This window comes from Elephas maximus, chromosome 1 (genome assembly GCF_024166365.1).
Source record: "Elephas maximus indicus isolate mEleMax1 chromosome 1, mEleMax1 primary haplotype, whole genome shotgun sequence".
In the NCBI taxonomy this organism is placed as follows: domain Eukaryota; kingdom Metazoa; phylum Chordata; class Mammalia; order Proboscidea; family Elephantidae; genus Elephas; species Elephas maximus.
In genome coordinates, this window is record NC_064819.1 from 9,630,189 (window position 1) to 9,644,965 (window position 14,777).

At 46.5% G+C, this 14,777-nt stretch overlaps 1 protein-coding gene across 1 annotated transcript in view; it reads left to right on the plus strand.

The window, feature by feature from the left end:
* Positions 1–5,911: 5,911 nt before the first annotated feature.
* ARHGAP31 (Rho GTPase activating protein 31) overlaps positions 5,912–14,777 on the plus strand; it is a 148,127-nt gene continuing 139,261 nt past the window's right edge. The window contains exon 1 of the mRNA XM_049877054.1: positions 5,912–7,108. Coding sequence (XP_049733011.1) covers positions 7,009–7,108 — 100 coding nt within the window. The 5' untranslated portion in view covers positions 5,912–7,008. The remainder of the gene's footprint in view (positions 7,109–14,777) is intronic.

A 14,777-nucleotide genomic window follows, 5' to 3' on the forward strand; every position in this document is an offset into this window, starting at 1 on the left:
TGTGTGATGAGGTATTGGTGATGTGAACCTCCCCCTGCACCACTAAGGATTCTTATTCAGCCCCATTTGGTCACTTAGAACCAATAATTTCCAAAACACATGGTGATCCCACATGTTTCAGAGTAGAACTTTACTCCATAGGGTTTTCAGTGGCTGATTTTTCAGAAGATCCTCAGGCATTTCTTCCAAGGCACTTCTCTGTGGACTCAAACCTCCAAAATTCCAGTTAGCAGCCTTGCATGTTAACTGTTTGCACCACTAAGAGACTCCGTGAGTAGAATAAATACAAGGAAATATTTTAAAAATGCTAACAGTAGTTTGTGTGAGAATGTGGGTGATTTTATTTGTTCTACCTTTCCTCCATATTTATACACTTTCTTTAAAAAGCATGTTATTTTTATGAAAGAAAGACAAAGTTCTTTTTGGTGCAATCTGGTATTCATGGAAACATCAGTCAAGAACTCAAATGACCTATTGCATTAGGCAAATTTGCTACAAAAGACCTCTTTAAAGTGCTAAAAAACAAAGATGTTACTTTGAGGACTAAGGTGCACCTGACTCTAGCCATGGCATTTTCAATCACCTCACACACATGCGAAAGCTGGACAATGACTAAGGATGACTGAAGAAGAATTGATGCCTTTGAATTATGGTGTTGGTAAAGAATATTGAATATACCATGCACTGCCAGAAAAACAAACAAATCTGTCTTGGAAAAAGTACAGGCAGAATACTTCTTAGAAGCAAAGATAGTGAGACTTTGTCTCACATACTTCGGACATGTTATCAGGAGGCACCATCCCTGAGGAGGACATCATGCTTGCTAAAGTAGAGGATCAGTGAAAAAGGGGAAGGCCCTGGACGAGATGAATTGACACAGCGGCTGCAACAATGGTCTCAAACATAGCAACGATTGTGAGGATGGTGCAGGACTGGGCAGTATTTCATTCTTTTGTACATAGGGTTGCTATGAGTCAGAACTGACTCAATAGCACCTAACAACAAGTATTTATCACATGAGATGGGGAGATTCTCTTGGATTATCTGAGTGGACCCAATGTGATAACAGGAGTCCTTACAAAGTGAAAGAGGAGGCAGAAGAGAGAGAACCAGGGAGATGGCGGCGTCAAAGAACTCTGTTCCACACTGGTGGCTTTGAAGATGGAAAACCAGAACCAGTCGTTGAGTCAGTTCCAACTCATGTTGATCCCTTGTGTGTCAGAGTAGAACTATGCTTCACATTGTCTTCAATATCTGATTTTTTGGAAGTAGATCCCAAGGCATTTCTTCTGAGGGGCCTCTGTGTAGACTCAAACCTCCAATCTTTTCAGTTAGTAGATAATCTGTAGTATAACCTAAATCCGGAGACCCATGCACAGGGAAATGTAGTAAAGGGTCTTGGGATATACAACTTTTTAGAAACCTTCTTGCTCTGGCCTCCTGTCATTCTCATTCTCTGTTGGCTTCAGGAACTCAGGGTACTGGTGGCAGGGCTGAGGGATGGTACAAGATCCCCCTTAGAGAAGAGCCTCACCTAATAATCAGTGTTGAACCTAGACACCACATGAATACTTTTAATAATGGGGAGTGGGAAGGGGGAAATATATCCAGCAGGAGGATGAGCTAACTCTCTAGTATCCTAGGAAATGGAGTTCAGAACATGATACAGTCCATGGATAAGGAATGACATAAGAGTAACTAGTCAGGCACCAGGAGAGGAGGGAGAACTCTAAAATTGCTGATTGCTGTCTCTAGTTTTATGGACAGACTGGGTAAAAGAAAGGGCTAGCTCACAAGTGACACTGAATCTCCCAGTACCCCCTTTCTGGCTCCTAAGCTATTGATTTAAGGCAGAATGATTGCTACCATCCCTGGTGAGTGAAGGTGGCGGACGGCACACTTCAACAGTTGCAGATAAGATGGCTCATAGGCAACAACAGAATTCTTCCGTGATATCTCCCTGAGAGTAAAGTGGTTTCCTCCTAAATGTGTACCATGATAATCTGCTAAGGGCATAATTTATGTTATCACCAAATAGCTCAATTAGCCCTTCAGTTAACATTTCTACACTATCTCCATATGACCTTGCTTCCTAGGAAATTCATAGCCCAATGGAAAAACCCTTTGAACTCAAACCTGACTTTCCCCACAGACCCACGGACCCAGCAAGAAGTAGAAGAGAAATGGTAACAGAAAAGTAGGGGAAGGAAAGAGAAAAAGCAAAAAGAGAGCCCAGAAGAAGAACTGGACCCACGTTTGGCACTTATCAGGGGGCACCCTCAGCACTAAGAAGTGGCAGGGAGCAGACAGGAGTGGAAGACAGCTTTCTAGATGCCTGAGTAATGTTGTCACTCTGTGGTTGCATTATCTGGCTTCTTAAGTTGTGAATTCATGCCACCATTAAAAAAAAATTGAGAGTTATCAAATAGAGACAAAGAACCACCATGTGCACATTTCAAATAAGGTGTGTTCAGTCAGTCCAGGCATAGCAATACATTACCAGGTAATCAGTATTATCTTAATCCAAACCCTTAACATCTTGAATCCAACTTATCAAGAACCAGGGACCAAAAGTTTTCTCAGGCTGCTTCAAGATGAAAATTTCTGTAACAGTGGAGTTCCTTTTAGAAATTCTGAGGAAAGCAGAGCAGATTCTTAGGGCTGTGTTAAGGAAGGGCACAAGTCTTTCTGGTCTATCTGGGCAGCCCTGTTTTGTGACAACCTACACTTGCTGGTTTTGATGGTGTGGTGCAGTGAATTACTTAATATGGTCATTTTAACCACACACGGTCTTGTGACTCCTACCAAATGACTGGGTGGGACTATGCAAGTAAGGTGCTTGTGGCCCACCAAGGGGATTGGACAGCTTGCTAATAATGCAAATAAGGTACATGTAACCCTAGTGGGGGTGGAGTCATGCAAATAAGTTGAACGGGATCCTAATGAAGGGATTGGTCAGTTTTGCTTTCCCACTAGGCTTAAAATGAGCCATCCCAGAGCAGAAGAGTGGACCTCGCTACCACCAAGAAGAAGAGATGGAAGCAGAGTGCATCTTTTGGACCTGGGGTCCTGTGTGGAGAACCTCCTAGACACAGGAGACAGAGGGCGAGCTGTAACACTGCAAACAGCATAAGATGATGAGACACGATGGCAGAGAAACAGTAGCAGCAGAACCAGGGCCCACAGAGCAAGGCAGTTACAGTGGGTATGCCAGCCCATGGAGCTAGAAAGCTGAGCACCTGTAGGCCAAGGCTTATTGGTGGAGTCGGGTACTCCTGGGCACTTACTGGCAGAGCTAAAGAGCTTTGTAACCCTTACCCAAGCAGGGCAGAGGCTGGGCTGGCCCAAGAGGCCAAGGATCAGGAAGAGTCCTGCCTATGGGCACAGCCGAGAAGCTGTCCTGACAGAAGAACTATATTCTGAGTCTTTCCTGATCCTCATAACTGTGACTTTGCCTACATGCTTCTTTATCCTGATCCTGAGTTGTAGCCTGTTACTTCCCAAATAAACCCCATAATTGTGAGTATGTTCTGTGAATTCTTTGTGGTCACTGCAATGAATTATTGAACCCAGCAGAGAAGTAGAGAGTGACGTGGGAGGGAGGGCTGGTGTCAGAACTGGTAAAAAGGTTGGAGGGCAGAGGTATGTCTGACCTCCACCTCACAGGAATCATCAGTCTTGGGCTGATGTTGATCTTGATTCTCTCTCTCCCTTGTGAAGTTGGACAAGGAGGTTAGACAAAGCCTCTCTGCCAGGAGCACAGATGGCAATTAAGGGAATCTTGTACAAAGCTAATACACTGTGACGTGTTCTGAGAACTATTTGTAAATTACTGATCTCATACTCAATTGATGAACTTTGTGAGGAAAAGTTATATTTAATAAAAAATTATTTAATTAAAAGATAATTCACATTTGAATAAGGTCTGTTGATTAGAGGAGGCTTGGCTGTGCAGTGATTAAGCACTAGGCTGCTAATTGAAAATTTGGTGGTTCAAACCCACCAGCAGCCCCTCGGGAGAAAGATGTGGCAATCTGCTTCCATAAAGATTACAGCCTTGGAAGCCCTATGGGGCGGTTCTACTCTGTGAGTCAGAATTGACTCGACGGCAATAGGTTTGGTTTGGTTTTGGGTTTCTGTTGACCAGTTAATATTATTGTATCAATATAAATTTCCTAGTTTCAAGATTATACTTTGTTTGTATACTATATTAATATTTGATAAAACTGAGTAAAAAGCATATAGTCATTCTTTTTTGTACTATTTTTTGAAAATTTTATGTGCTGAAATTATTTCAAAATGAAAAGTTAAACCTTTTTTTTTTTTTTTAATATTTGAAAGGGTAATTCACAAGGGTTGGCAGTTCATCCATAATTTGTGCTCTGGGGGGCTGGACCCAGGAAAAAGTACCCTTTCTCCCTCTTTCCTTTACTGACAAGGTGATGAAATCCACTGTAAGTCAGATGAAATAAAGACTACGAACGTCCTTGCTAGAGTAAACTACACAAATCTTAATAGTAATAACTATATCCCCAGATGGAGGACTATAAGCAAAGGAGAGTGCAAGCCATTTGTACTACATATCCTACCAAATATTCTTCAAGCAGTTTGCAAAATGTTTCGAAATTGCTGCCCTGGCAATAGGAAACAAGGAGTCATTGAAGGGTTTTTCGAAAAGCTGCCATAAAACAAGTCATACTTCAGGGAGAGTCATCTACCAGGCCTTAGGTTCTTAGGGTGGATGAAGTGGGAAGAGACTGGACTCAGCCATTCACACTAGGAGTTATTCTAATAATGGAGGAGTGGGATGACCCTCTCTGAGTGAGCCTGGGAAGGAAGAAACTGACACGAGAGGCATTTGAACGACTCATTGGTCTGGGCGGGACTAGACTGGAGATGGGATAAAAAGAGAGAAATGAGTCAGGCAGTGGTTACCTCAAGTGTCTCGCCAGGCTGACTGATGACTACGGCAATCCTGGTGTCACTAAGAGACGGATGGGAAGTGTTTAAGGAAGGACACTCCACAGAGCTTGAATCAAAAACTAAAGTGGCTCCAGGGGCCAGGCAGGTGCAAAGGGAAGAAGACAGCAGTGGGGGCTGTGAGGCAGGAAGGCTCACCTCTCTATAGAGGATGCCTCAAAGGGAGTATCCACCTCTGGGCTCCAGCCCGACCTTGCTGTGTGGGAATGCATTTATAATGTTATCAGATTTTCCATTTTTGCAAACGAAGCCAGAAATCCAGATTTCTAGTGTGAAATCTCTTAACTCTTTATTGTTAGCTACTAATTAAAAAAAATTTTTTTTTTCTTTTAAGCATGGCATGTGCCAAACCAAACACATCTGTGGGCCAGATTCAGCAGGCAGGCTACCAAGTTGTGACCTCTGAGATAGAGAAAAGGGCAAGGGTCAAAGTTCATAAACTGTCATGGTGATACATAGGGCAACAAGTGATTGTAAAAGGATTCCATAACTAAAATACCATAAATAAAGCTTTTGCCAGCAATCTGAGCTGTAGAAATGCCCTTACTCTTCAAACCTATACACTGATTTGAATTTATACAGGAAGTTTAATCTAATCCCCAAACGGTTAACTCACAAGAATTTGAGTGCTCACTGTGTGCTGAATACACAGAAGTCTAGGAATTTCAAATCTAACTGAAGAAGCAAAAAACATGCCCTGCTGAAGGAACTTGAGACAATTTATGAAGCAACCAGGGAGATTACAACCTCCACGTTATGCTAGAATCTCAGGGATGTCTTAAATCAATTCAACTGAGCAAACTTTGTCGTAAAGCCTGTGTGTGTGTGTGTGTGTGTGTGTGTACTTGAATCCGCCACCAGGAATCTGATTTCCCGGGAAGTGATTACAAAGCCCCAGCCTCTCCTCGCCCAAGGGTATTCTTGCCTCAGCGTGAGACGGGAATGAGCTGGGGTTCGGGGTACACCGACGTCCGGGAGGACAGCAGGAGAAACCGCTCTGTCAGGCTTCTCGGCTGGAATCCCCGTCTTTGTTCCTGTCATTACTCTTCAAGTGTGTGTGTTAGGAGAAAGGCGGGCACCAAACTAGAACGTGTCCAAGCCGTGATGACAATGAGGGTCAGGACAAGGCAGAACTTTGTTTGCGGTGCCATCTAGCCCCCTCAAGCCTGCAGGCCAGGGCGCCTCCCGCCGCCGTCTTCAAAGGCAGCCTCTCCGGGGCAGGAAGCGCGCGGCTGTGGGTGCGGGTCCTCCGGGGAGAGCGCGGTTTCCTCCCGCGGCCCGGAGCCATCTCCAGGGGCGCGCGGCGGCCTCCGCAGAGCGCCTTCTCCCCCCAGCGCGTCCTCCTCAACCCACCCACCTACTTCCTCCGGCTCGGTGCACACACCAGCTCGGGGCTGCCAAAAACGTCCCCCTCCGCCCCCCTCCCTGGCTAACTTCCTTCCAGCGTTTCCTGAGCTGGATGACCCTAGGATTTGTAAGACAGGAAAAAAAGGAAGGCGTGAGGGCGGGCGAGAGAGACAGGATGCTTGTTTTTCATTTCACCACGGCCGTCTGAAGGCAAGACAGCGGGCCCGGGGACGCGGACCCACGGCGGCCCCTGGGCTGGCCCCTCGCCCCTCGCCCCTCGCCCCTCGCGCTCGTCCTCTCCCGAGCACTTAGGAAGGCGGAAAGGGGGGGCGCTCCCCTCCCTCCGAGGCAGAGGAAAAGCACCCGAAGACTCGGCAGGAGCCTGTGAAAGTCCCTGGGACTCCAAGTGAGGAAGTGACACTCCCCAGCCAGCCGGGGCGCAGCTGCCAGCTCCGCACGGCCTCCCCGCGGCGCGGCCCCGGCGAGCGGGGTGCATCCCAGGCTTGCTCGCCGCGCCCCGCGGGGTTCCTGTGCGCTCCCGCGCCCCCGGGCCTTGCGGACGCCCATGCGGCCCCCCAGAGCCGCGCTGCAGCCAGTGAGCTAAGCCGGGAGACCGTCTCCGGCGCGGGGCCAAGCAGAGGGGAGGGCGAGACGGAGGGGCAGCCTCTTTGGGACTAACTCATGAAGAACAAGGGTGCCAAGCAGAAGCTGAAACGAAAGGGAGCCGCCAGTGCGTTCGGCTGTGACCTGACGGAGTATCTGGAAAACTCGGGACAAGATGGTAATGTGCTTTCGCCTTTTTTTTTTTTTTTTTTCCTATCTCTCTCTCTCTTTTTGTTTGACAGAGAGATGGACACTTCTGGGTGTGTTAGATTCATTTCACAAGTTAAGTAATTCCAGGCCTGTGCGTTCATGGTATACATATATATATATATTAAAGAACGTACATGATTCTTAGGGCGCGCAGCGCTGCCACCCCGACGTGCAGAGGCTGGGTCAGCCCTTCCGTTTGTCTCTCGAAAGAGCGGTTACTGGGAGGTGCTGCTCCAAGCTTAACCAGCTACTCTGAGGGTGGGGTGGGAGCTGGAGGGGACCAGATCCTAAACTTCGGTTGCTGGGGGGCGCGGATTTTGTAGCCTGGTCCTGTGGGGGCTTCCCTGGGCCCATAATTATGAGATTGCCTTAGGTGTCCCTCCCTGCCTCCAATTTCATTCGCCCGCATCTTTTTTTACTAATGTGCTGGAAGGCAGGAGCTGGGATCTTGACTGGGGGAGTGGTTGCAAAAACATTTGCTGAATTTCTGAAGGAATGCTGAATATATATAGTATCTCCCTCCCTCCACCACCCGCCCCCCGGCCCTTTTTACCTCCTCTGGCTTTCATTTGGTGTCTGGGACAAGAGGAGTGTAAAAAGGTCAGAGGGCTCGATTTTAAAATAGTTTGGGCGCTGTGGAAAGAAAAGGAGGGCGTTCCTGTTTTCAAGGTCAGCTTGAAAAAAGAAGGGGGGCGATCCCGGGAAAGTAGAGACAATTTAAACATTTATTGGGGGAGGGGGAAGGAAAGCAATCTAGAACACAATAACAGCGTTTGAAGTTAGACGTTTCAATCATAGGAAAGTTGGGAAAATGGAGCATTAAATGATTCCTTTTGTAAGGTTGACTGGCCCTGCACTTATCCACGACAAAAAGGCCTTGTCTTCAGAAACTTCAGAGAGAGAGAAAATACACCACTATATGTGCCGTGTGTTTATACACAGATAACTACAACAAAGGGGGAAACTTAAGTGCCGTTTAACTATGAAGAGATTCTGCCTCCCGGGAAATAATCTGAAAAACCATTTGATTAGTCCATATCAAGTGTGCATCTCACAACAGTGCAATGCCTTCGTTTTTTTTAGGGACTCAGCACCACCTAGTAATTTGTAGTCGTGTGATGTTCCTGTGGGATCCCAGAGTTCAGAGCCTGCTGTGTCATTAGGACAAATGGCTTAGTGTTTTTGAGTTTGGGGGACCACAGTTCTCAAAATTGCGCCTTTTGGAATTGAAGCATAACTGAGGCAATTCATTTAATCCTCACCAATCATCTTGAGAGGTAGATGTGAAATAAAATCACCTCGATTGAGGTTTTTTTGTTTGTTCATTTGTTTTTGTATCAGAGAGAACTCTAACCGCTACCCTCTGAAGTTCAGAATCAAATACTTTCCTTCACCTGTTTTTGCAGGGGCCTTTTTTTTAAGGTCCAGGTACAGTACGAATGCTGCCTGGATGTCACCTTCCCTCCCCCATGTGGCTGTTTCTCTGTATCCTCTCTCCAAGGCTGAGAGAGTTGCTGGGGGGTGCTTGCTAGCCCTGCCCCTTTCTTACAGCATCCTAGATCACAGAATGCTCTGGGGAAGTTTGGGGTTCTGTGCAGATAGCTCAAAGGCAGCTTTCCGCAGCTCTTCTTTCACCTACTTTTTATATTGTGGGCTTCCGCATAGGTTTCATTTGGAATAAAAGGAAAGGAGCTCCTGCTTAACGAAAAAAATGGAAAGTCAATGCTTTGTGCTACCCACCTTGGGGAGGCGGAGAGGAAACCCAGAGAGGTAAATCTACCTGCCCAAGGTCACAAAGTTAATCTGGAAGGATGCTGAAGGCCCTGGCCTGATGGGCTCCTCTCTCCTCCCTGGCTGCCATGTCTAGGCCAACATTCTCCCCTAATGATTTTTTTCTCCTAAATTGAAAGCAGACAGCCCTGCCACAGGATCGGCAAGCTTTCAAGACTGAACATACCTGAATAGAGTTCAGTTTTGAAATGGAAGAAAACTGACCCACTTAATGACCTGCACACCCTTATTGTGCTACATGGAAATTAGGCAGCTTATATAAAGCAAGTAATTGGGATTTTTTTTCCCCACAGCTAAAACTAGTTGGATAGTTTTCTCTTATTTTTTATCATAGTGAGCATCAATAGACAAAATCAGTGTTAAAGTTTTCTCTAAAATAATGTATCTTGGTTATGAACTTTCTCAAGCTCCTATTGGTTAATGGACAAGACCGGGACTCTGCTCCCAGGAAGATAAAGCCGATCTGAGCACTGCCACTTTGCCCACCACCTTGGAAGATCAGCCCAGAATCCCAAGGCTAATGAATTAGCATGGTAACTGGGAGCCAAGGATGGGGAGGACCTTTCAAGACTGGCATTGTGGTTACTAAATTTTGGGGAGCAAGGGCAGGGCAATGAACCTGGGTAGAAACAGAGAAAAATGGATTCAGGCCTGAGAGTAGCAGGGCAGAGGAAGGAGCATAGACGTAGGGAAGCTATAAAAATGTGGTATTGTCAGAGGTTCTCTAACATCATTAGAGAGAGAGAGAGAATCACTGTCGACATCAGCCCAGAGTTGATTCCTATGAAGCAAAAGCCAGGCAGACCTCTGCCCTCCAACCTTTTCACTAATTCTGACCAGCCATCCCTCCCGCAGCTCTCTCTACTCCTCTGCTGGGTTCAATAATTCATTGTAATGGCCACGCAAAACTCGTAGATGATAATCGCAGTTATGGGGGTTATTAGGGAAGTAACAGGTTACAATTCAGAATCAGGAGTGACTCAGGATACAGTTCTTTAATCAAGACAGCTTGTTTTCAGCTGCGCCCACAAGCAGGGCCCCTTGACCCCTTGGCCTGGCCTCTGTCCTGCTCCAGCAAGTGTTACAAAGCTCTTCAGCTCCACCAATAAGGGCCCAGAGGCACCCCACTCTGCCAGGAAGCCTCCTGCCCGAAGGCGCTCAGCTCTCTTGCTCTGTGGGTTAGCATGTCCATTGTAGCCACCTGGCTCTGTGGCCCAGGAAGCCCACCATGCCATCTTGCTCCAGTCTCCTGGTTCTGCAACCTCTGCTTCTTGCTGTCTTGTGCTGTCTCTGATGTTATACCTCTCTCTGTCTGTCTCCTAGGTCTAGAGTTTCTCAGCACAGGGACCCGGGTCCAAAGGACACACTCCGTCCCGTCTCTTCTTGGTAGTAGTGAAGTCCCCCTTCTGCTCTGGAATGGTTCATTTTAAACCTAGAGGGATGGCAGAATTGACCAATCCCCTAGTTAGGGTTTCATGCGCCTTATTTGCATTGTCCTACCAAATCATTGTCTGAGTTACAAGACCATGGTGAGAAAGGCCTTTCTAAAAGCAATCCATTGTACCACGGAAGCAAGGAAGGCCCCTGGGCTTGGATAGCGAGAGAAAACCCCAATCTGAAGAGGAGAACAAAGCTGGTGACAGTTAGCTGTGCGCAGGCCATCTGGACACTGGGAAGCTACACCCCTGAGGGGGAACTCTGGGCAGACAGAGGCTGACCCCGAAGGATGTATGTCATCCATTTCTGTAATTTTGTCGAGGCCCATCATCATAGATACAAAGTTCAGACCCTCCTCTGGTCATATTCAGTGTCATACAGCCCTGCTGTGAAGGGCTCATTTCCCCTTCTAGTTAGTTCTTTGACCCCTTTTCTCCAGCCTGGTAAGAACACCCAAGGATGGCATGAAGTCACTCCTGGCACAGTTGGTAGGAGCCTCTTTCACTTATCCTCCAGCACAGTGATTGCTGCCCTCAACCCCCAGCTCTCCCTCAGGAATCAGTAAACTTTCTTTCCCCGTCTAGAAGAGAGGGAGATCATCCCCTTCCTCACTGCTGTTGCTGAAAATAGTATAGTTTTCTTTTTGACCACTGAATATTGAAGGCCCTTGCTTGCAACTGTGTAATAAAAACCACATCATTTGTGGTCTGTGGTTGGGAGGCTGTGGGTAAAGCCCTGTAAGGCCAGAGTGCGTCCGTGAACATTTTTTCTTACCTCTTGCAGTCTCCCCCATGGACCAAATGTTCTGGGTCTTACAACAGTGCTTGGAGATGCTGGGGCTAGGAGTCAAGGGACATGTATGAGAGAATTATCAAGAAAACTACCTTTTTCCACCATTCTGGTCCCACTTTAAGGGCTGAGGATGTCCTCACTCTTCTGAACAGTCTTTGTCCGTTTTACTCATTCTCTAGTAAAAGGGATATTCCTCTGGCTCAGTGGTTCTCCTGATAGCTGCACATTGGACTTATTTGGAGAGCTTCAAAAAGAGTGGATGCCCAAGCCCTTTCTCAGACCAATGAAATGAGAAGCTTTTTGGTGTCCAGGCCTGGCTATGCTTTAAAAGCTTCCTGGATGATTGTAATAATGCAGGCAGGGTTGAGAACCCCTGCCCACAATGCAGGGGCTTAGCAGTCATGATCCTTCAGAATGTACCCAACTTTTGATAAGAACTGTGAGCCTTTTCGTTACTGAAGATTGTTTTCCAGTTCCCACTACAGCAGCAAAACGAACAAATATGTGATTTGAGGATGATAAAAGGTTCACAACAAATAAATGAACGGCCATTACAAATATCATTTTAAGTTTGACAAGAGTAAGACAGCCCCAGTATTTCGAGCAAGGATAATTTGATGGGAACTTTTAGATGTAGCTGTTGTACATTTCTGAGGCTAAATTATTGCCTCGTTTTGTTTATTCGTTTATTTAACAAATATTTATTAAGGCACTGTGCTAGGTACTGTTGGAGAAAGAGAAAGATGCACCCTGGACTCAAGAAATGTAGTCAAAGGAAGGTGAACAAACCTTCTAAAACCAATGGCCCAGATAAGCTTTGAAGTCTCCTGTCATGACTGCAGGGAAAGTTGAAGGAGATAATGGGAATGCCTCATGTCTCCAATTAAGTAGATGAGCCAGTCAGACAGAAGCAAAACCAAAGTCTTAGCAAGGGAGGTAAACATTTTGCTGCTGGAGATGAAATTTAACCTTTAATGGAGAACGGGAGCAAGGGTGCCCTCTCCTTAGCTTAGTTGTTTCCTTCCCAGCTTCTTGCCTGACACATCATTATTATCACACCTCCCCTGACTCTAATTCCTCATCCTTCCTGTCTTTGCTGCCTCTGGAAGCCAAGCCTGATCTTCCCATGTCAGGTGTCCCTGCTGGGGGCTCCCATGAAGAGCCCCGGGAGAGCTTGTCCCTTATTGCCTGGGAGAGAATCCCAGCTTTGTCTGTTTCCCACTAAGTGACCCTGGAGCAAGTTACTTCCTCTTTGTGAGCTTCAGTTTTTTCTCTTGTGAAATGGGGCTAATAGGACTGATGTGCAGATTAGATTAGTTAATACAGTGTAAGCACTTAACGGAGGGCATGCTCATGTTAAGCTGTAGGCATAAATGTTATTGTCATAACACCCTGGACTTGCCCTAGCACAACCACCTACCATCTGACTGAATGAATGAGGGCTCCAGTGAAATGAGCTGACCCAGAGAAAATGATCATGGTTAGAAGGGCGGGAAACGATGCTTGCCCAGCTGGATGGAGAGGCCACTTCATGCAGGGATTTCCCAGAGTCACTGTGGGATGGACCATCAGTGTACGCTGGTGGACAAGCACCATTTCAACCTGAAATCAAAGGGATCTCAAGAAGGTCCGAGGAAGGCACACCCTGCCACTGTTTGACTAGACAGACAGGGAACTGAAAGAGAAGTCTGGTCCTGGAGGTGGAGCTTATGGAGACAGCAGCAACCTCACAGGCTTGAGTTGAAAGGGACATCCCCGTGCCTGGGCTCCCAGAGTGAAACAGGAAGAATTCTAACTCCACTCACCCTGACTGGCAGCCACCCAGATGCCCTCCAGCCTAAGGAAGCCCACTCCTCAGTTGCCCCAGCCCTACCCTGGAGCCAAGAGAACCATCTCTTAGGGCAGGAGGAAGCTGGAGTCTTGCCCTTGTGCTGGGACAGAGGGAAACACCTTGAGACTAGGAACACACTTTCCCATATACCATACTGTAAGTGGCAGATAGGCAAGCTCTCCAGTGCCTTTACAGCTTGTTATTCTTTAGCGCATTCTTCCTTCCTCCCCCCCCCCCCCCGCCCCTTAATCCTATAGACATCTAACCTAGGAACCTTTTCCATGAGGCGAAAAGAAAAAAAATTCTGAATTCCAGAAATTGACTGACCGAGACACCAAGACAGTTCCGAAGCGTTTGTTTGTCCTCAGGAATCACCTCACTGCGGAAAGGTTTCTTTGGATTTTTTCATCGCTTGTGGCTGTACAGAAGTAGATGGAAGAAGAGGGTGGGGCTGAAAGTTCCAGAACTCAGTCTGAGGTTAAGAAGTCCCCATTTCTTATTCCAAAAGATCCAAACCCATTGCTGTCAAATAGATTCAGACTCACAGTGACACTACAGGACAGAACAGAACTGCCCCATAGGGTTTCAAGGAGAGGCTAGTGGATTTGAACTGCCAACTTTTTGGTTAGCAGCCACGCTCTTAACCACTGCGCCACCAGGGCTCCCATTTCCCATTAGATGTAGCTAAATATTTCTGAAACAAAGTGGTGATAGACTCTTCTGTTTACGATGCTCATTCCCTTCCGAGCAGACTGATTGCAACAAGCTGCCCGTCTGCTCTGGCCTCTGTCCCAGGACTCCACTTCTCTGTACACTGTTTCTTCACACCAGCCTTGAGGCCCAGAAACGTGAAGCTAGTTATTTACTTATTTCTTTACTTATTTGTTTGTGCTCACTGTTAGACATGTATTTAAGCCACTGTGGCATTTTCCCACCTATCCCTCCCTTCAAATTAGTTTTCTTTTTACTTACACTTGTCCCTCTCAATTCTTTGAGCTATTTCTCTCTATGCCCCAACGAAATGTCATGCTCGAGCTTAACTGATCTTGGTGTTCCTTCCTCAACGGTCTGGTCTCAAGTGTTGGTTGAGGTGAGGCCACAGCCTGATGGAACTTCAGGAGCCTGAATAGTACCCTCTACCCTTCAGTCTCCTCCGCTCTGTGCAGTTTTAGCTAAGGCTTAAAAATAAGGAACCTCTGGAAGGAAACACAGACTGCAATTCAGAGGAGAATAAAGACTGCTGCTGGATTTGCCTCGGAGCAAATTTTGATAGAGAAAGATGAGAACATCAGGCTCCTGGATGACTGAAGGAAAAAGAGGAGGTCTCCCGGAACAAGAGAAAGGAAGGCCAAGTCACCAAAGCCGAACTGTTGCTGATTTTATTTATTGGAAGCAATAGGTACCTACTACCAATAGTAAGTATTGCTGTCATTGATGGCTTACTACACACCAGTCACTTTATACATGCAAAGTAGTAGCATTTTCAGCATCTTTAAGAATTGAGTCTTTTTATTCCCATTTTACAGAAGAGAAAACTGAAGTCCGAGAGGTTGTCACTTGCTAAATTACAGAGATAGGAAAGGCAAGATATAAATCTGATCTGTCTGACTCCCAAGTCCTCTGTCTTAGACACTGAGCGCCATCTCCCACAGTAGTGGGTTTCATAATTTCACACTTACTTTATAACCCCTCTCCAAAAAAAATCTACAAACGGTAGCCTTTTCTCCCTTGGCTTTTTTTCTTCACCCCAGCCCGAGGATTAATAGTAATAGTAGCAACTAACATT